Genomic DNA, 23,871 nt, shown 5'->3' with positions numbered 1-23,871 from the left:
TCAAAAGTATGCAATTAGCATAAATAATATACATTTTACAATTACATTTTAAATTAACCGTAAATATATTAAATTCACAATTCGGTTAAGAAAGCTGGAAATGATTCCAAACTTGTTACTCGGAGGTTGAACACGAATATCAGTAAGAATTGGAGTTTTAGGGAAATTCGTTTTATAATCCGTCCAAACTCCTTAGTCGGAAGTTTTTGTCCAGGTTACTTCGGGTAACCTTTTATTCCGTCGCGATATGCGTGTTCAGCGACCCCAAAAATCCCCGAGTAACGAGTTTGAACCGATTATATAATAAATTTCTCGAAAACTCCAGGAGACGACGAGGATACCGTTTATCTTGAGCACCAGATATTTCAGAGATCAATTCCGATGGGATATTCGTGTTCAGCGACCCAAAAAACCCCCGTTGGTGGAACATTAAATTTTACACAGACTTCATTGCGTGTCTTCTCCCTTTCATAAACGGATATTAACTTCAGTTTTTCACGTACTGGTAACGATTAGAGCTTTCGCTTCGGCATTTTTCAAATAAACATGATAGTAAATCAAAACGAAAACTGAGGGTCATTGCGGCTCAAAATTAGTTAAGTGCGAAATTTGCGAATAGAATAAAAATAAGTATGTAAAGAAATAAAATGATGTTATCTCATTTCTCAGTTACAGAGGTTAGTGCATTTAAAATGCACTCGCTGTCTCAGTTATAGAGGTAAATGAGGAAAAAATCGAAAGAACGAATCCCGGATATAAAGGTTTGCTTCGTCCCACTAACAGAGGTAATTCATTGCAGAAGTGTTGGAACCTCAGCATGAGTTCCAGTTATAGAGGTTTCTCATTTATCCAGGTCCCACTTAACCAAGTTTAAAAATAATAAATAACTAATTTGCTCGGGCTAGTACTAATTTACTGATTACATTAATTTTCTGATTACACAAAATAATGAAATACACGATAATTAACTGATACTGTTAAAATCGGATTTTAATTGTATCAAATGAGATTCATTTAACCTTAAAATTTATTTTCATGTTTAGGACACAAGGATCGCATCGTAGTTTATTGAAATTAAATTTTTCATTGCCATGATTAAACAAAACTATAATGTTAAATTTTATTTCTAGGTATTAGGTATATATTAATATTTGAAACACGCGTGAGCAACAGATCACCATCACTTAATTCATATTCCCCCCTTATTTAATGTTTTAGTACCTGGATGATCGAGCTTTGCTTGGTATTTTTTGAATTAAAATGACACAAATTTTATCACTAATATAAAAACCATTTAAAATGTCTCCACACAAATACAAACTTGAATATCCCGGTAATGTACTTTATTTCGTCGCCAATAGATGTCAGGAACAGTCATATTTTTCTGTCAATATTTCAGTTTTTCGGAAAATATTTCACCACAAAAAACCCCTGCATACTAATTTTCGAGCAAAATGTTGGAGCCGTTTCCGAAATTGCTGATGTATATAAATATACAGTAATTGCTCGTTTAAATATGTAAGATAAGATACGCTGAGAAAAAATATATTTTGAGTCAATAGATTTTCTGTTGTCTAAACTGCGCGGCTGTATTGGATACGGCGAAGCCCGCATAGACATTTATAAAATTTCCTGACGCAGTTAGCAGGTCTATATTGTCAATTCCGTAAGTAATTGAGATACGTCATTAGGAATTCATCCTACTAATTATTAATTTAATTTGATTATTATTTTTATTGATTCAAAAATTAAATAATATAATTGGTTTAACGAAGGAAATTAGTACTGAAAAAAAAAATTAAAATAATGATAACCTCATCTCGAAGTTGGCAGTTTCATATTGAAATAAAGTAAAAATATAATGGGATTGAATTAAAAATATGAGTTCATTGATACAAAATCACTGAAGTTAAATAAACAAAACCATTACTTCTATCGAAGTCATGCATTTTATTGATGGAAAATAAAATTGTACTTAGTTGGAATATATAATCCAGTAAATAAAAAGCGAATCGATGAATTAAAAGAAAATTTCTTTGAGTTTGCTTTAAATAGAGTATTTGGTTATTACGATCGCCATATCTTTCATTTCTAGTCCATATGTGATTCAGCCAACTTCATTAAGATTGTTGTTACCAGTTAACAGAGAGTTTGAAATAAACTTATTAATCATTTTTATAATATATAACATATTTTTTGTTATATATATAACAAGCACCGATAGCGCAGTTGGTTAAGCTGTGGACCTGGGACACTAAAATCAATAGTAATCCATATGTCGCTGGTTTAAATCCGACTTGAAGAAATCTATTTTTTTTAAATAAACCTATTAGCAGGTATAAACCTTTTATTTTCTTACCTGCTCGTGTAGTTGTGACAATCACATCACTATTTTGCTATAATATTTATTAGTGGTAGAACCAATAAAAAAAGATTTTTTAAAACTGTTGCATTTCAAAACAACAATATTTGAAATTTATTAGACAGTATTTTACTTTCATACAAACAACTCAAGCGTTTGTGTCAACTTCATCACTCAACCCCGTACGATAGTTGTATCAGATTCGCACCATTCGCCATTTATGATTTCGCTGTTGGGACAACCTCATATCGGTTGGTATTAACAATGTTCAGTGTGTTTAATTAAAACTGTTTAGTTTTGCAACAATATACAAAAATTGTTTATCAACCGTTGATAGCTGTGACTTAGAAGCGAAAGCATTTGATGTAAATTCAATTCGATTTTAATATCAACTCTCTGAATTCTATCTTTTATTTCTTTAATTATTTTTTTACAATTGGAGAGGATATGGAAGTGTGCAAAGCCTAAAAAACCGAGAAAAAATGGTTTTATGGTAAAAAAAAGGGAAAGAATGAGCTGCGGCGATGTTGGCAAACCCAAAAGAAACAATTCTCAGTCATAACCTCCAGAACAACACCCCAACATACGTATCCATTTTCAACCTTCTTCATCTTTCAACTCAATTTGGACAAACTGTACTGAAATGCAAATCTATAAAAATGTCCAAAACAACTGTTGGAAATCTCCTTCAAATTTCTAAATGAGATCCCGATTTTATATTTGAACAAGAGCATCAGAGATTGAAGGAAAACAGGTTAGGAGTGTGATATTTTAATCAGAACCCCCAGAACACAATTTACCTCTAAAACCACGTAAATTTTTTTATATTGACCCTGAAACGGATTTATCCCGATCCTTTCATTTGGCCTTCGATTACAGTTCATAGGTTTATATTTTCGGGGAGACTATGAGTAAAAAAATTTTTAAATCATTATTTAAACAGTTGTGCTATGCTGCTCATTAATATGGAAATTTTAGTAAATATTTGTATTTATTTAATTTTAATGACGTTATCAATCTTATTGTACTCACAATGTAGTCCAAAGTGTGACATACTAATGCAGGTGTACAAAAATTCAATTATAATTTATTCATATCAATTAAATCGTAACTCGTTTCATGGCTCTGTGGATATGATGCAAAAGCTACTGAGTTTTACCACGTTTTTCGCTAATTAATAGGTTGGCTGATAAGTCCCCGGTCTGACACATATATGGCGTCGCTAGTATTAAATGTATATTATTTTTATATAGTACCAACCTTCAAATGATTCGTGTCAAAATTTGACGTCTATAAGTCAATTAGTTTGTGAGATAGAGCGTCTTTTGTGAAGCAACTTTTGTTATTGTGAAAAAAAGGAAAAAAAGGAATTTCGTGTTTTGATAAAATACTGTTTTCTGAAGGGAAAAAATACAGTGGAAGCAAAAACTTGGCTTGATAATGAGTTTCCGGACTCTGTATTTTTTCCCTTCAGAAAACAGTATTTTATCAAAACACGAAATTCCATTTTTTCCATTTTTTTCACAATAACAAAAGTTGCTTCACAAAAGACGCTCTATCTCACAAAGTAATTGACTTACAGACGTCAAATTTTGACACGAATCATTTGAAGGTTGGTACTATATAAAAATAATATACATTTAATACTAGCGACGCCATATATGTGTCAGACCGGGGACTTATCAGCCAACCTGTTATATATCAGCTATCAAGTAAACTGCGCCAATTTATTAACCCTTAATTGGTCGCGTGGGGTGTCATGCACCCCAGAGCAGATTTTCAGGCTCACAACTTTTTAAAATTTGAATTTAGCGCGCTGGGCTTCTAGGTAGCTTCGTAAACACGTAAAACGTACACGATTCAGTTGCGAGCGGCGCTCTGTTGTGGACGACTGGGGTCGGAGAGAGTGTTTGGGGTGCACGACACCCCAGGTGATTATTTGTGTGGTCTAAATTCCGAGGTAGTGGATGATTGTTTTTCATTATTTCCGTTTTAAAATATTGTAATTTGACAAGTAATAAATGTTAAAAGTGTTCAATTATAATACAGTAGAACTCCAATTATCCGAACTCCGACTATCCGAATCGCCGATTATCCGAATCACTTTCAGAAAAAAATTTGTCCAAAAAAAGTCTAAGTGCGCTATTATTCTTCCCCCCGCGAAGCCAGTGTAGGCACAACACGTGGTATGAATTATGTCATTGTTTGTTTTGATTGTAGTCAGTGTGCTATTGACATTGCTCGAGGACGTTACTCTTGTGTGTGTATCTGTCTGTCTGCCTACTTGGGCATTGTAGCGCCTATGTGAAAATTCATATCATGTTTCTTTCATTTAATTCAATAAAAAAATACTGCAATATCAAAACGTAGCTTTTTTTCTCTCCAATGGCAATTTTTTTTAAAAAACTCCGATTATCCGAATATTTGATTATCCGAATGGGTCCCGGTCCCCATTAATTCGGATAATTGGAGTTCTACTGTACTTCCACATTTTTGAGGTTATAATATGAGATTATAATTAACCTCATATATGAGGAAGAAATGTTACCATGGACAACAGGTTCACTAGTGTTCCACTGGCCAAATCGCTTTTAGATGAACATACGCTTACCATGGTGGGCACACTGAGAAAAAAACAAGCCCGAAATACCAAAGTGTTTCTTACCGGATAAAACACGAGAGGCGACTTCTAGCATATTTCGTTTCCAAAAAGATATGACTTTGTGCTCATATGTACCGAAACCAAGAAAAGCAGTTCTGCTTTTATCGACAATGCATCACGATGATAATGTTGAGGGTGAGAAAAGAAAGCCCGAAATTATTCATTTTTATAATAAAACGAAAGGGGGGTTGATAAGAACGGCCAAATGTGCGCCAGTTATAATGTAGGAAGACGTACTAAAAGATGGGCGATGGTGATATTTTTTCATATTTTCAATATCACAGGCATCAATTCCTATGTTATATACAAATCTAAAATTGACTCTAATATATCCCGAAAAGTATTTTTAAAGCGACTGTTGACTGGCTGTTGATTTAGTCAAACCTCACCAAATATCAAGAGCCAGTATACCCACACTACCACGACCGCTGCAAAAACGACCAAAAACACAACATGGAATTCAGGACCAAGAATCTATTTCTGAAGCAGGCCGATCGCAATCATACGAAAGGTGCCATGTATGTCCAAGAAATAAGGACAGGAAAACAAAGACTGAATGTTCGAAATGCCAAAAACATGTGCGCAATGACCATATGAATATAGTCTGTCAAAATTGTGACGATTAAAACTAGAATATGTAAAAAAAAATATTTTTCATATTAAAAAAAAAGTTAATTATGTTAAAAATACGTTTAAAAGTTGATTAATATGTAAGTTCAAATGTTCTAATTAATAAAAGTCTGATTTTGCATGTATTTCGTATTTTATTTTTATCGTTTAAAATATTGGAAAGCTTGTTTAATTTTCTGGAACATGACGTATAAAAATTCCCGCACGAGCTTTTTGGACAAAGATATTTGCTTCCCACAGAAAATTGACACTTCTGTGTTTAAAATTCTCCACCTTTTGAAATAATCACCGGACTGAAATTTTTCGTTCGAAAACCTAAACTACTTCCTTTTAAGCACTGGCTTATTATTTTGTAAAAACTGTCATAACTCCCCCAATAGATTCCAAAACTAGAAAGTACAATAAGTTTTCTAATGAGCATGATAAAATTTTAGATAACGCCATTTTTTATTAGATGGATAAACCCATTCTTGAACCCAGGTGACATTTGAATTTAAACTTCGAGCGTTTGTTGTGCATTATGAATACCTTCCGCCCGGCCAAACAGTCAACAAGGAATATTATTTGAACTAAAAAAAGCCTATAAAAGCCGGAATTGTGGAAAGACAATTCATGGTTTTTACACCACGATAATGCACCATTCCATACCGCACTGATAATTCGTCAAAAACTCAACCCATATCGTTCTGTAACCACCGTATTCATCTGATCTGGCGCCGTGCGACTTCTGGCTGTTCAGCAAACTCAAAAGACCACTCCGGGGACATCGTTTTGATACGATAGAGGAGATTCAAGCCGCAGCGAAGACGGAACTGAAGACTATCCCGGAAAGTGGCTATAACCAGTGTTTCGAAGATTGGAAAATCCGTTGGCATAAGTACTTTGCATCGGGAGGGGATTATTTTGATGGGGATGAAGTTGATTTGGAAGAATAAATAAAGAATTTTCAAAATAAATACAATGTCAACTTATTTTTTGGGCACAGTAGTATAAAGATATCTTAAATTGTGTATACAGAGGTAACGATTACAATGAATATGTATTACCTATTTAATTTATTTTGGGGTCAATAAGATCCCATACAAGTAAATGTAACACATGCAAGTACATAAGCAATTAAGCCTTAAAGTGTGCATATTTTCATGAAAGCTATTTGCATGTCAACTTTCATATTACTTTCTTAAAACACATGGAATCATATTTGTAACAAATTAACAAATAAAACCGCATACTACTTTAAATGCCAATTTAATTAAAATGTGGATGACCTCTGGCTAATTAAGTACCTCAAAATTTTTATTTCAAATAAATTGCATAATAATAAACATAAATTAAGTAATATATTACACCTAAATAAATTTGTATATTTTTAAGAAAAAGTGGTGTACGAAACTCACATGACCTCTATATACGAGTATACAATGTATGCTTGTTTTTATAAAAAGCTTTTATTTAACTTGCAATATATGTATGCATGTTACGGTGGATTCTTTGAATTCAATTTTGAAGTAGATATCTTCAACCGATTGAGCTGAAATTTTGCATGCACATTTAGTTTTAATGACAATGCATGGTAAGGTTGCGTCGTCCTGATTTTACCATCATTTCCACCTTATTTTATATAAATGCATTTTTTTGGTCTAAAATGAAAAATTTTTATAAAAAATACTTCTCAAGGGACAAGCTTTTATGGTACTAAAAAGTAGAAAATAATTTTATCTATAAATCACTCATACCCGACTATTTTTAAAAGCTTGAGGCCCTTAATATCAAGGATGAATCGAAAAGTAATTAAGCATGTGGAGTAGATGAGGCGTTCCGATTCATTTTTGATATTTTAAATTAACCGCCTCAAGCTTTTACAAATAGTCGGGTCACTTATAGATAAAAATATGTTCTACTTTTTAGTACAATAAAAGCTTGTCCCTTAAAAAGTATTTTTTACTAAAATTTTTTTAAGATGTCATATCAGCGTTCTGTAAATGTGAATAACATCGTTCGCTAACATATTTTAGCATATTTTTATTAACTCCGTAAAAACGAAAAGGGGGCGTAAAAGATGAAGAAAACGCTTTTTAGGGTTCGGATGGAATTTTTTAATTGAGATCAAACTAACTTCCCAATGAACTAGAGACTTGAAATTTGGACCATAGCTCATAAGTAAAAGACAATGCATTTTCATATAACTCCAAAAATTAAAAAAATTATTAATGTACTAAGTTTTATAACGGACTAAAAATTTTAAAACTTTTTATTTATAGAGATTTGTTATTGGGTGTGAAACTGACTTTAGAGTAACCACAAATTGAAGATCAAATTCAAGTTTACACAGAAAATATCCATTTTTAAACATCAATATTTATACTCCAGAATCACCTTAAAAATACTTGAATATGAGGAACTTATTCGAATAAAGTTATAACTACCTAATCAAAATCCAAAATAATTAACTAATTTTGAACTTTATATATGGAAGTAAATAAAAACTAGTTTTTGCAACAAAAAAAAATTTAATATCTTAAATACTTTATTTACTAAATTAATGCAAATAATGATTAATATTCAAAAACGGGTACACTTGTTTTTAAAAATTTTGGACCATTGAACTATGGAGATCAATATTTTTGATAATAATTTTTGATTAATGAATTTTTGATAATATTACTACAGGCGAGTCGGGTAAACTTTTTTCTCCGTCAAAAAATTGTTGAGACAAATTTATTGACAATTTTAAAAAAAAAAAATTACGATGAACACAATGGCGACAAAAAAATTGTTGTTAAAAATGATGCTTTTTATTGGTAACTTATCGACTTTTTTTTTTTCGACTTTTTAAAAAAAGTGATGCGTCGGATAAAAAAAAATCATAAGAAAATACTTTCATCGTTCAATTGTTACTACCTAGATAATCGACCTTACTATTTATTTTTTGAGTTAAAAAGACATAAATTTTATCAATAATATAAGAACCCCTTCAAATGTCTCCACACAAATATCAATTTGAATATTCCGATTATGTACTTTATTTCCTCGCCAATAGATGTCAGGACGAGTAATATTTCGCAGTCAATCTTTCAGTTTTATCTGAAAACACGGATAAAACGACGTTTTCTAAAAATGAAACCTAGACAGATGTAAATATTTAATAAAAATTAACAACTGCACAAAAACATGGAAAATTTGAAATACGACAAAAAGTTCATATATACAAATCGATTGGAAATTTTAAGCCCGATAACTTTGGACCGAACTATTTTTTCTCTAAAATGTATAGTTTTCAAGTAAATTGCAAAAAATTGTGGAAAATCGTCGATTTTTCCGTTTTTTTTTCTGTGCATATGAAAATTTTTATGCTACAGGAAAAAAAACTAAAACTTAATAGCATATGTTCTCATAGTTAGCATTACCACCTCCAAAACTACAGTAAATCATATGAAATTTCATCTAATTTGATGGGAATATTATATATTATTACTCTAGCAAGTTTTTCCCTGTCCTATTCTTACCTTCCTTATTCCTTTAACAAATTCCATGACTCACTCTTCATTTTCAAGCTTATTATGTATAGGTTGGGCGAAAAATATACTACTCATGGTCAAAAAATGTACCGCTTAAGACATAACACGCTAGACAAATAATTTGAACGAAGTAATATCATAAATTTAAATAATAAGTTTATTAGGCAAACATGTTAGCATATAATTGCTATTTTAATACATGATTCTCCTAATAATTTAAGGACTTTTGACTTTTTTCATCACTTTTTTACGAAATTTGTGATTTTTTGTTTTTAGCCATGGGTACAGCGTATCCACGGGTTACTGTAACTACGGGAGCGGAATTCCGCACGTGTCGAGCAAGTGTAATAATATTATCAGATAGTATTTGTATAAATTTAGGCACTATACGCAGCTCAAAGACACGTGCCAATTATCAACTTTCTATCTCTTATAGTTTTCTTAGAAAATCTCTGGAAATTTCTTAGTGTACGGTGTCTCGGCAGTTAACAATTTTTTACGTTTGCTACGTACCCTAAAACGTAAAACACCAAAATTTGAGGGTAAGATAATTATTATTCTTTAGATATGTGATTATAATTATTAAAAATCAAATGGAAATTTTAAATTCATCCAAAAAATACGAAAAAACAAGTGAAAACAAACAATTGACTGAGTTAATTGTTCAAATACCATGCATAGTCAGTGTTGATTTCTTTATCACATTACACATACAAACATGTGACAAATACATAATCAAGTATAGTACATTTTATAAAATTTTCGCCTAATTGGCGCCCTCACGGGTAAACAGTGATGTTACGAAAAAATGTTTCAAACAAAAGTTGTTTAATTTTTGATAAGAAACATTTTAAATCTTTTTCTATCCCTAACGGTTTACAAGATGGACCCTACGGACCCAACACCCAATTGACCTATGATGCTCATTTACGAACTCGACCTCACTTTTTACGTCCTGAGTACGCTGTAAAAATTTCAGATCGATATCTTTTTTCGTTTTTGAGTTATCGTGTCACACAGACGGACGGACGGACAACCGAAAATGGACTAATTAGGTGATTCTATGAACACCTATAGCAAAATTTTTTTCATAGCATCAATATTTTTAAGCGTTACAAACTTGGGACTAATTTTAGTATACCTTGCATATTACATATATGCATGGTATAATAAAAATATTGAGTATTTGTCAATTTGACAAGCAATTAATTTCAAAGAGGACATATTTTGGTTCCCAAAACAATTTTTGCATGTGTACTAAAATGAATAGAAGGAAATAAACGCGTGTCACTCATGAGAAGATTGAAAAGGTTGCATTATGAATAGGGGGTTTCGTAGAAAAAAGAAAAATTGTTTTTAGGAGGACCTTAATTCAAACAAAGCGACAGGTTTCGGAAATCTAGAAATGATAGATTGAATAACTTTATTATAACACAGGAAATAAAAACTCTATCTCGAAATTCTTCGTTTTTGGTAAAGATATCAACTACCTTCCCTTAGTTCTTAATTCCGTGGTTCAAATTTACACAGATAAAAATTTGTTGCATTGATTTTAAAAATTTAACATACTAAATTGTGGATAATAAATCAGATATCGAAAATAATACTATTTAATATTAATGTCAATAAATTTTGTTCTCAATCTCAAATGAAACGGATCCACGAAGTTAGAAAATTTATCTACCCGAAATTTCGGAAATCAAATACAAAACGCAGAGCCACTGAGATTTTAATTGGATCATTTAAGCAGGTTATAATTTTAATAATACAATATTTAATTTAACTATAATAAAAATTATATGATTTCTCGAAAAGCAAAAAGGATATCGGAAGGTTTCAAAAAGTATTTTAAAGGAAGAGGGGAGTACAAGAGAGGCTCTCAATTTCCATGAGAAAAGAATTACATAGTGATGTTACGGAGTAACACTGTTCGAATATAACCCAAAAACGGATTATTCCCTTGTTGAGGTAAAAATATTTCGAAAACTTTATGTATTGGAGATATTCTGAATGCGATTTCGAGTTTAGCATCCAAAAAAATATAAGAAATGTTCTATCACATCAAAGTAACAAAAAACAAATCAAATTTTGATGACCAATGTTATTATAATCAAGCTTTGATAACTGGAAAACTAACGAAGAATTTCAGTAAAGTATTTCTAAATAATTTAAGTCGAATTCCAATAGTTCTAATCGTCAAAAATTGTCATCCATTAAATAATAATCGAGTAATAATTTCGGTTAATAATTAACTTAAACATTTATTTTCGATACAAAATTAAATTAGTAAATATTGTTGTAAATTGTTTTTTTGTCTACTGAACCCTAAAGATAAACAAATTTTATTAAATAATAGTATTAAATAATATAAATAACATATTGCCCTCTATAACCAAATATAAACAATTAACAACAATTTATCCAAGACAAAAACCACAAATAAAGTCCACGTGTTCGAACATGTATAACACTCATGTATGCAGCAAGGAGTATTTAAAAGGACTTCGAAACAAAAATTTTCAAAACATCGAAGAAAAAAAAACAACTTTCGAACTTACCATCACGTGAAGCATGTGATGATTTATTGCCTTGTGATTGTCTTTGAGGTTGAAGAACCGCACGATTTGTTGGATTCGCACGTACTTGCCATGCATTAACCTTTGGTGGAGGTGCAGCTACAAAAACTTTTTTTCCTGATTTATCTGTATCATTTGTTTCATTCTGTTCAGTCGCAACTTTTTCTGAGTTATTTAAATTTGGTTCAACAACACCTGCTGGTTTCACGACTTCATGGGGCGCTTGTTGTTGTGGTTGAACTCGGGGTTGTTGAGTTCGAGGTCCGTGATGTTTATCATCTTTATGACGATCTTTTTTATTACGTTCTGTACGCCGTACAACGGTGGTAAAATTCGATGAATCTTCCACCGAATTCGATACCTCAACAACAGGCACAGGTTCTTTTGTCACTACGGTTTGAACATGCATTTCAACTTGAATTTGATTTTCCTTGTTACTTTCATTTTTCATATTAAGGACCGCATTTGCATACGACGGTCCTTGACTATTATTTGTATCCGATTTTTGTGATACAATTTGTGCGGCCATATTGTACGGATAGACCACCACAAAAACTTAACCAAAAAATCTTACAAAATATTTTTTATAAAAAAAAAAAATTTTTTTTATTTGATTAATTTTAATTACGCTACCGATACATTTAAATTATGTAATTAATTTATGTAATATTTATCAAAAAAATTAACACAATTTTCATTAAAATCGCACATTTAACAATATGGAATCAGTGTCGAACGCATGGTCTTATTTTTTTTTTGTATTACAAACACTCTGTTCTGGACATAAACATTACAACTTATTTTATTTAAACTTAATATTATTAATTATTTTTTATGAAACTTATTTATTTATTATTGTTATTATTATTTATAAATTTTCATTCAACTAATGTCACATAAATTTATTTAAAATCCACTTAATTTATTTTTAGTAAATAGTATATATTTTTCCTAAGCGCACATTAATATCTGCGTAATGTTTAAGAATTTATTCAACAACTATAGAATTCTTCATAAATATTGGGATCTGTATTATCGACTTGTTTTTTATGGTTATCAAAATCGAAGGGTACATAATAAAATATGGAATGTCATGTTTTTCATTTTACTTTCATGTTTTCATTTGGCTGACAACAATATTCATATGTGTTCTTTAAAAAAAAAAACTGTACTAGATTGTAATTAAAAAAAAGAATGCCTTAACATCCATTGAAATTAATTTTTTTTTCTTATAATCTCTTGGGGGGTAAAGTTAAATAACCTTTTAGACATTATAAATTCTCCTATTTTTGGGTGCCATAAGAAATTAGGAATGAAACCCAAAAACTATTATTATTAAATTGCTTTTCCACTGCTACCCCCTTCCCTTGTCTACTGACACTGGACTGACGAAGAATATCACACCGTATACGATTTTCATCGATATCTCAGAAACTACTCGTTCAGTTGTCAATTGAATGAAATTTGTGTAGGATACACACTCTATTATCAAAACACGGCAAATTTATCGATTCTAAATTTCTAACCTCCTTATAATTAACATTTAATCTGGTAGTGAACATACATGAAGATTTTCGAAAAGAATCGTGTTCGGTCTATGTATTTGAACCTTAAATTTATTTTTTCAACATATGGTCTATCTTTGATTTTTTCGATACCCTTCAACTTTTTAAAATTTATTTATTTAAAATTTCCCACCTAAAATAACTTCACAATTAAAAAAATTCATTTAAATTAAATTAAATTACAATTATTACACACTGGTATTTAATAAAAGGGATTTTTTTTTTTTTTCAAAAAAAAAAAAAAAATTGATTCACCTTGAAAATCAATTCACAAACTTTTTTAAAAGATATATACGTTTGTTTTGAAATGTTTTGTTTTTATTTTTTCACAGTTAAAAATAACTTTTGAAACTATGTAACGATTTCGAATCGTTAACTTTATTAAGGTCGTTACTATGGTTCAACTATTATACCTCTCAGTAAACAAAGAAAGTTAATAGAAATGATAAATGTTATCATTTTAAAATTAATACCCTGTATCTCAAAAATTTTATCCACTTAATACAACAATAAAAATTTTTATTTGGAAAAAGAGATTCCCGCTTTAGGTTTTAGTGGTATTTGGATCTGAAAAATTTGTGTACCATCCAAAAATAAAGTCAAAACCATTTTAACGACGAAACTGAAAGATCCCGACCGAATAACTATATAAACACAATTATGGATATATGGACTATTAAAATTATTAGCTGACAAAGACCAACGCATCTACATACAAACTTTTTTAGTTAAACAATACAACATCATAGATTTTGAACATTATAAATTTTATTTTGACAATATTAACTTTATTTTATAATTTATTATTAACGACCAAAATGTGCACATATGCATAAAATTTCACAAGTATACGCGCTTTCACTCATGGCCTGATCCAGAAGGGGGGACAAGCCAGGCGACCGCCCGGGACGGCAAATTCTTAAAATTTGGCGGCGATATAGAATAATCTCGATAAATGGGACTCAATAAAACTAGGGCTATTCCGAAAACTGGAATTATTTGGAAAAATTTATTATAATTTATAATTAAAATAAATCACTGAAAAAACATCATTGGAATCCAGATATTTAAGCGAAACTGTACAAATAATACGTAAACCCTGTATACAGGATGCATTTTTAAGTTGATATATGCTTGAAACTCAAAAAATAACTTTTATCGATAAAAATACTTAACAGTGAAAAATGCTGGGTGTGTAATGCTGCCTGCACATCTTACGCAGACATTAAACGTGATTTAGGTTTTCAAGCTCACTCTACTCCATAACTGGTAATCGATAGATGAACATTTTGAATTAGAAAGTTGTTATTGATTAAAAAAGTAACATTTTTTGTTCGAATTGTTATTTCGTGTAATTGTTTCCAAAAATTGTAATACAATAAAAGTGATTCGTTTTTCTATTAAGACCATTTTAGTTCAAATGGAATGAACAAATGCACAAGAAGCAAGATTTTTGCTATCAATTACTGTCTAAGATATTCGGTTTACAAAAAATGTTTGCGTATATATAAAGAACTACTTCTTTATTTAAAGCTTTAATGGAATATGTTTATCAACTATGAATCAGAGTGAGGTTTTAATTGAACCTGAAAACTTAGGCCGAATTCGATGTCGGTATAAGATGTGTACTTTCAAAACTAATATTTTTCTTTTGAAAAATTTTCCTCGTTTAAATTTATTTACCGAGTTTCAAGCATGAGTCAATTTAAAAAAGGAAGACATCCTTGTATATGATATGAGTGTAAAGGGCGGCAAATATTATTTTTGCCCGGAGCAGCAAAATAGCTGAATCGGACCCAGGTATCGCTTATAACAACCATAATCGTTGATCCGTTCAATGCCGTTGTTAAGTTTTAACCGATTTTGACAGACAACTCTTTTGCTAATAGTAGCTTATTTTGGACAATGAAACACTTATTGGTGAGTTGCGTTCCATTGCGACGGTAACATTTTTACTGTAGCAGCTTCGCTCCATCTTGGAGACGCTATAATCAAAGCATGAATATGACATCGACATATCGTATAGGAGAGAGAGATATCAAATGTAGCGGCATCTTTTTAATATTTTTCAAACATATTTTGGACCAAATATGGCGGAACAATTCACATCTACGAAGTGTTCTGACTTTTACATAATGTATAGCCGCGTTTTTAGCAAAATTATTATTAAAGTATCAAAAACTGACCAGAATGTTCTGGAACACAGAAGTCATGAATGGGAAGGGAGAGGGCTGGTACTATAAGAAAAGAACGCATCCTGTGAGTGAAAACGCATTTTATTTCTTATAAATATGGAGTCGAGAATGATTTGAGCGTGTCAGAGAGTAATAGCGAGATATAAGAATTGTAAAGTTTTAGAATTATCTGGAATATTTTCAGAATTTACGAAATTTTCCAAGTATATTTGAAATGTTCGAAAAGGATCCAATATGTTCTAGAATAGTCAAAAATGTTAGAAAGTTCTACAACATTCCAGAATGTCCTGGAATTTTCCAACATGGAAAGACATTTAGAAATGTCCAACAAAGCTGGTATTTCCTTAGGGTCCGATGTGATTCCAAAAAGTGAATTGGGATATCTCCGGCAGCTAATCCAGGATTTGGAGCTGTTTAAGAACAGCAAGAGTGCTTTGACGTCAATGGACCTTAGATCAGAGAAATCGTAACAAAGAATAAACTGTCAAAAAATTAGTCCACCTCTTCATAACAAGAACTGGACAATGAAAGAGCAAATGAGATATTGTCTCGCCTCCTCCCCGCCAAAAAATATATAATAAAATACTTCACCCTTTGACTTAATCAAGTTTTCATCCCATTTCTGTTGGCCGACTTTTAAAACTACCTAATTTTGAGGCCAAAAATTTTGTTTATATTTTGATTGAATAATGAATATGATCCGTGGTTCTAAAATTAGAATCAATAATAATTTTTATAATTATTGTGCGTCGTCTACTATTTAAAAAGAAAAAGTTGGCGCGTAAACAATTGTTTAACATGAAATGATAACTAATTTGTAAGCTATTTTTAACACGACAAATAACGAGCACGTTCAGCTTTAGCTCGAAATCGTGTATGTGGGTTTATATTTACTATTATGCAAACAAAACGTTATCTATTTGTAAAAAAATTTGTAATTAAAAAAAAAATATTCAACAAAAGATGTTGGATTTATTTAAATACCATGTATATATTGAGTTTATTTACAATATTTCAGGTGATTATTTAATAGAGTTGTCTTAACCAATGGCATCGCCAGCCGATAGCAAAGCGGAAGGCAAGTTGCTTTATGGAGAATGGGAAAAGTATGAATTGCAGGTAAAAGCAGGAAAAAATAATGGAGATAAAACGCGAAAAATTTATGTTTATTTTGAAATTAGACTTATTTTACCATTAATTTACTTGAAAACAGGCGTGGATCTGGAGTTAAATTTTACGGAATCACAGAGACTGGAATCCGAATTTATAACGGTGAGAACCGTAGACATTTTTGTCTCTCGTGTTTGGGACTTCCCTAAAAATCTCTTTTTCTACTATTCCTTTTTATCTCTTTCATCGTATAAGCATCTTTTTGCTAAAAACTTGCTGTCAAAAATGATTTTATTAAATTTTTGTACCCTAATATGAAATATAGCAGAGTATGTTAAGTTTAACAACCCTTTGGGTCTTGTAAACAGCAAGATAAACACAAAAGTTAAATGTAAAATTGTTACATATACAAAAGTAAACAAGTTTTGTTTGAAACATTTTTTCGTAAATAACTTGGTTTTCCCGTTAAAGTCTAAATAAGGGCATCAGCTCACTTCCTAGGCAAATACCTCCTCCAGTGCACTCGATTCCTTATTATTTAGTTAATATCTACTTCAATGTCTATCCGCAAAAGCAGCGATTTTGTCTCTCCATTTACATATCGGGCTCTTTTTCTCTTTGGTTTGAAGTGATTCGAGAGGACCAATTATCTGGTTATTTACCGGTAAGTTATTTGGTTAATTAACCGGTAAAATAAATTTCTGAATGATATTATCCAAACATTTTTATACTTAGTTTTTAGTTTAATATTTACACACCCCACTTTCCACGCTATGCTTAATAGCCCCAGTAATTGGTTAATTGTTCGATAATTCGCAGTTTATTGGTAAATGAAGTAAAACATATATTTTACTGATAAACTCGCACCCCTATATGGTTGTTTGGTGTCCATAACTTACATCTTGAAATTGTAACGATCATCTTTTATTCAACCAAAATGTTATGTCGAAAGTGCCTTTTAGACTTTTGTCCAAAACCCAATAGTTAAGGAGTTATGGGCACTATTGAAGTTAACCAACAAAGACAAAGACAATGTTGAGTAAAATAGTTATTAATAAAAAATTTTAAATCATACAAAATAGCTAGCTGACATAATTCTGCACATATTCAAAAAATACGTAAATCGGATTTAAAAAAAACCGAAAGATTTCCGTAGTTGACAATTTCATTAGCGGCTTAAGAAATATCGTATGAATTCGTATTCGCTCCGTGCGTGAGTTTCGTTTCCATGGTAACGATACACTACTTTAATTATAGAATTGTATGGATGCATATATAATTGTATGGATTGCATTTAAGACTTACATTTAAAATTTAATATTCTTGTCTCACAAATTTTAATAAATAATTATGATAATTTACATTTGAAAAATAATATTTGTACAATTTGATTTCTTATTTTCACAATTTTTAATGCATTAAGTTTAATTAATTCGTGTTTTTCAATAATTTTAATTTGACATTTCTATTACATTAACATGTAAAGAATTGCAAATTAGTCATAACAGCCCCCTTTAACTCCAAAATTTTTCACTTAAAGCGCTGGCATCGATTTTATTGTCCCTACCATGACTACGCACACAACGAATACAGAAACAATATATTTCGGAAAGTATATATGAAATATATCAAAATATACTAAGTTTAGTCCCAAGTTTGTAACGCTTAAAAATATTGATGCTACGAACAAAATTTTGGTATAGGTGTTCATAAAAGCACCTACTTAGTCCATTTCCGATTGTCTGTCCGTGATCACGTTAACTCAAAAACGAAAAAAATATCAAGCTGAAATTTTTAAAGCGTGCTCAGAATGTAAAAAGTCAGGTTGAATTCGTAAATGAGCAACATAGGCCAATTGGAAATTGTAAATCAGTTACGTATGTCTGATACCACAGTCGTGTTATATACACGACTGTGACTATCTGAGAGTGGCTATCGTTTTTTACTTGCATGATGTAAAAAAAAGAAACGATTACGTAATCAAACTATATATCTATACATGGCATTTAAACAATCAATTCACTTAATTGTTTGTTTTCAATTTTTTTTCAAGGTTTGAATTTTTGGCAATATGGAAAAAAATTTAATATAGCACAAAAATGGTTTTTAATGATGTTTGGTAATCAAAATGCAAAATAAATGAAAATTTGACCGTTTAAATTTTGATTCACCTAAGCCATTTAAAAGTTATTATACTTTTTAAAAACAGTAATTTTACATGTGTTTTTATGGAGATTTGTTCAGTCAATAGATTCAATTACCATAAAAAAGCTACGAAGCGTTTCTTCTATTCGCATATAAATTGCACAAAATCTTGTTTATAAAACTATTTATTTACTTTGTGACATATGCTACAAAACGTATACCATTTGAAAGCATCTCGTCAGCCATTATCATATATGAAGTAAGTTTTTATGGACGTTCTTATGTATAAGACAAAGAAACAGACAATTTATTGCGTGTGATGACTTAAGTTGCCTGTCATCATATATACACAAACAACTAATTAATGATATGATTGTACGCGCAGTACACACAATAAATTGTCTGTTTCTTTGTCTTATACATAAGAACGTCCATAAAAACCTTTCTTACTTCTTATATTATTATGGCTAACGAAATGTTTTACAAACAGTATATTCACAAATTGCAAGATTACAGTACTTCTGTCTCCGATTGTACGTCCCAAACGTCCTTAATCTGTTTGTATTAATCGCAAGACTTCACAAGAAAGCAAAGGAAGATTATCCATAAGGCAAAGGCCTACGCTCGTGGGGCTACGTGCATCGAAGTTTTTAAACATAAAATTAAGAGTGTAAGTATGCAAAAAATTAGTCCGTTGATATTGACAAAGAATATGAAAAGGACGCAAGGACGTACGGAAGAGAAAGCTCACAGCAGATGAATCTGCTGAAGATATTAGTTCCTCATTATGTCTTGAAACATTCAGATTGACAGTATACCTAGTAATTATAGACAGACTTGTGGCTGACTTCAAAAGAGGTGAGAATTGTACAGTAATTTTTACAGTAAATTTCCATTTTTTAGCAATTTTGATCAATTTGAACACTGAAGAAGTTCGAAATGGAGGTAATATGTTGCTAAAGATGTATTCTAGTAATTTAGAAAAATGTTTTTTTGGTGAATGTATCCATCTATGTTCTTATTTAGCCATGATAGATCGAGCCAGAGAACTGCCAGACGCAACAAACACGATTTCACAGGTTCTAAGAAATAAAGAACTTGAAACTAAAGAAATGAAAAATTTCTTTATTCATAGATTTTTATTACGGGGGGAGCTAATTTTTGAAACTATACCTACGAGCGAATAATTTCTTAATCCGCCTCTGCTAGAAAGTAATACCATGACAACTGTCTGTTAATTGTAAAGCCTAATACATTTTTGTGTCTTTTTGATCGAAGTTTTATATATTAAAGGACCCCGCAATATTAGACAGGAAAATGGCTTTCTGTGAAACATTTCCATACCACTCCCAAAATGTTCTTCGGGTCGTTCTGATCAAAAGCTCTCACAGCCACAAAATTTTTTAACGAGTAGTTTTCGAGCTACGGGCTATATAACTATAAGGTACGTGTAGTTTTCATTTCCCGTAACTCGAAAACTATCTGTTAAAAAATTTTGTGGGCGTGAGACCTTTTGATCATGCAGAACGATCCGGAGAACATTTTGGGGTAGTCGTATAGGTACTATAAATATAATATATGTGCATCTTTGATCATCCGTAGATCGAAAACTACTCGTTAAAATTTTATGTGGCCGTCAGAGATTTTTGGTGCTTCAGGTGAAGAATTCTCTCTGCATGAACAGAAAAGTGAAGTTTTTGAAAATCTTGAGAAGTACGCAAAATATGAATGTTTAAAACTCCTAACTAAGAAAAGAGGAAGATACTTTAAAAGTGACTTCATTGTTGAGTATCGCCATAGATTACATACAAAACTCTGCTTTGAAGATTATTTTAGATTTTGCTGAAATGGCCCAACTATCTTAATTCAATAAAAAATATATAGTACAAATTCGAAATATAATCAATTAAGTATACCTAAAAGGGCGCCAAATGCATGGTAGAGCACATCTTCTACTTGACTTCTTAAGCCTTGTAATGAGACCAAAAGCAGCGCAAAAGGACCAAGGATAACAAAGTTACATGCCTGCAAATATCTGTTAAAAACTACTGTGTATTTTTAACTAAAAAAAAGTCGTGCTTTTTTTGTTTGTTGTAAGTTAACTATCCATCGAACAGACATACACACACACACATATATGGTGGTTCTCTCTCATTAGATGTCCCATTTTTTGCATAACTCTCATCAGTACTATGTAGTAAAATAGAATTTAAATAGATGATATTAAAAATTTAATTCGTGGATATGGGCTGGATCATCGATATGGTTTAAGTTCAGTTAATTTTTCTGCATTTCTATTAATTTACCAAGTCATATATTTTTTATATGCAATAATTTTTGAAATAGCCCTGTTATTAATAATAGGGCTCTTAAATTTAATCAAAAATACTGTTCTTGAGTGTAATAACTACACTGTCAATATCATTTTCTTCTGAGGACCACCCAAAGAAGAAAATGATTGAAGTTACTTACTTAGTTTCAACTCCTTATCTTTTATAGTTTTGGAAGAAATGGACATCAAAGTTCTCTCCTAAATTGTGTCTTCACGAGTAAACATTGATGTTTACGAAAACATTTTTTTAACAAAAATTGTTTATTTTTATATACGGAAAATTTTTATACCATGTATAATTTATTTATATACATATAAAATATATCCGGCTCAGTGGTTGTGCGATTTAAATCGTCTTTTAAACGTTCGGCTACTGACTGGCAGGTAGTGAATCAAGGCAGCAACAGAGTGAGCAATTATAATTAATGGGGCGGTATTATATGAAATATTTCAACGTATACTAAATTTAGTCCCAAGTTTGTTGCTACGAACAAAATTTTGGTATTCGCGATCGCAAGATACGGTGGCGCCGCGCAGCGAGGATTAGTGAAACTATTATAGAGGATTTTGAGTTTTGACAGCTTCACAAGTGCTGAATGTTTTTGTTGTTGAGATGGAAATTATCAAAAATGAAAAACGTTGTGGTGTTCCCCAGTGTGGGAAAACAAGATCTACAGGCGTCAGTTGTCGCACAATGTCGCAAAAACAGGCTTGCACTTGCTTCCCGCGCCCGCTTTGCAAGAACAATAGCATTCGATTTTTTTGTTGTCATTGGCTACAAACACTTTGATTTAGATCTCATGAGGTTTCTCGGTGATGTTCGACGTTTGCAAACATGAAGATTTGATTAATAAACAATTATTTTGCTTCGATTGGATACCACAGAAAAACAAGTTTTTGGAACGAGAAAGCGCCTCTCCTTCCATCAACGGCCTTACTGATCCACCAAGTAGATAAAATATATCACCAATATTAATATCCAGGGCTTTCTCCATGTTAAAAAAACAAATAAACAAAAAAAAATGCAAAAATTTATTTTGACAACTTGAACGAAAATCCTCTATATCGGCCATGTTGCATTCACACCAGAGCCATCTCTAGGTAATTTCGTTCGCCAATAGGAGGTGTTCATGAAATCACCTAATTAGTCAATTTTCGGTTGTCTGCCCGTCTATCTGACAACACGATAATTCAAAGACGCAAAAAGATATCAAGCTGAAATTTTTATAGCGTGTTCAGGACGTAAAAATTGAGATCGAGTTCGTACACGGCCAACATAGGTCAATTGGTTCTTGGATCCGTATGATCCATCTTGTAAACCGTTGGAGATAGAACAAAAGTTCGAGTGTAAAAAATGTTCCTTATAAATAAACAACTTTTGTTTGAAACAGTTTTTCGTAACCATCATTGCTTACTCGTGATGGTGCAAATTAAGTTAAGAAACATTATTTATTATATATACAGGTATCTGTATATTGACTAAGTGAGAGGGAGGATACGCTTATAAGTTTGTGTGTAAGAGTGACTATCTTTCTTTACTTACATGACGTAAAAAAAACCATTACGTTGTTAACACTATCTATACATAGTATTTCAATAATTAACTCAATCAATTGTTTGTTTTCACTTTTTTTTATTTTAACTTTTGTTCTACCAAGATGAACTTTTACCAAAAATCGTGTAGCTTGAAAAAAAGACAAAATTTGAAAAGCTGTATCTCCGAAACTTTCGGCCCTATAAAAACTTATTCATTTGTTCGAACTTTACTTAATGGAAGTTTATTTTTAAATAAAACAAAAATATATCACTGTATATTTTAATAAATTTATTTGCAAGCAAGAGACGGGCAACATTCTTTGAATGCTTATAACTTCTCCTCTTTTTTAAATCATTTTTAATTTAACTTTCAAATTCTGTGATGGTATCAAGTCTGCTTTTACATTTTTACGGGTAATCTGACAAATCCGATATTAGTCATCTACCTAATTGGTATTTGGGCACATTTGTTTTCAACGGCTGCTTTTAGTTTATTTATTTTAGTGGGACTTATACAATAACCATTGTGCTTGGACATGTCATCACAAAAAATAAGCCGTCTAAAACTTGATCACTTCAAACTTCTAAAATGAAATTTTAGAAAATTTACAGGTTAAGGTAGCCCGGGTGTTTAAGCAAGTACGGTGAATGTCCATTTTTTTTGCGGTAGATGATAGCCCTTGATCACAATAAACACAGTTTTGGCGCCTCTTGCGGGGCAAAATTGTGAATTATTTCATTTTCAAATTGAGATTTTTAACACAGCACCTTATGGCAGAACTCACAATAATGTTAATTGTACAAAAATTAAATCGGTGATTGAGCTTCAAAAAGTATTTATCATCAAGAAAATTTATCACAGATTCTGTTTATGCCAAAAAAACTTTGGTTTTTGACGCTTTTACGATATTTTTAGAGCATTTTATTATATTTACGTCATAAAAATTGCATAGTTGACCACTCACGTGACGGCCGGACTACTTTAACCTCATGATAACCAGCCACTTAGTTCATTTTTACATCACTTGATAACTTTTGTCTCAAATATGGGACATTCATTTTTAATTTTAAATGACGAAAAATCACTATGATATTGTATGTACCATGTACGGGAAATTTTGAAAAACTATTAGTTTAAATTTGCAGCTCAAAATTTAAGAAAAACCAAATTTTTTCCATCTGTTAATTATGATCAACGATTGTAGAATATTTTGTCCCATATATGGGACAAAAGTTATCA

General features: G+C 31.2%; 1 protein-coding gene across 6 annotated transcripts in view; it reads right to left on the bottom strand.

Moving 5' to 3' along the window:
* LOC123302568 (la-related protein 1B) overlaps positions 1-12,298 on the bottom strand; it is a 56,582-nt gene extending 44,284 nt beyond the window's left edge. For all 6 annotated transcript variants that reach the window (XM_044885540.1, XM_044885542.1, XM_044885544.1 and 3 more), the window contains exon 1: positions 11,731-12,298. In XM_044885540.1, the coding sequence (XP_044741475.1) occupies positions 11,731-12,277 (547 nt within the window). In that variant the 5' untranslated portion in view covers positions 12,278-12,298. The remainder of the gene's footprint in view (positions 1-11,730) is intronic.
* Between the last annotated feature and the right edge of the window lie 11,573 nt (positions 12,299-23,871).

The sequence above is a fragment of the Chrysoperla carnea genome, chromosome X, assembly GCF_905475395.1.
Source record: "Chrysoperla carnea chromosome X, inChrCarn1.1, whole genome shotgun sequence".
Lineage (NCBI taxonomy): Eukaryota > Metazoa > Arthropoda > Insecta > Neuroptera > Chrysopidae > Chrysoperla > Chrysoperla carnea.
This window is presented reverse-complemented; position numbering and strand designations above follow the sequence as displayed.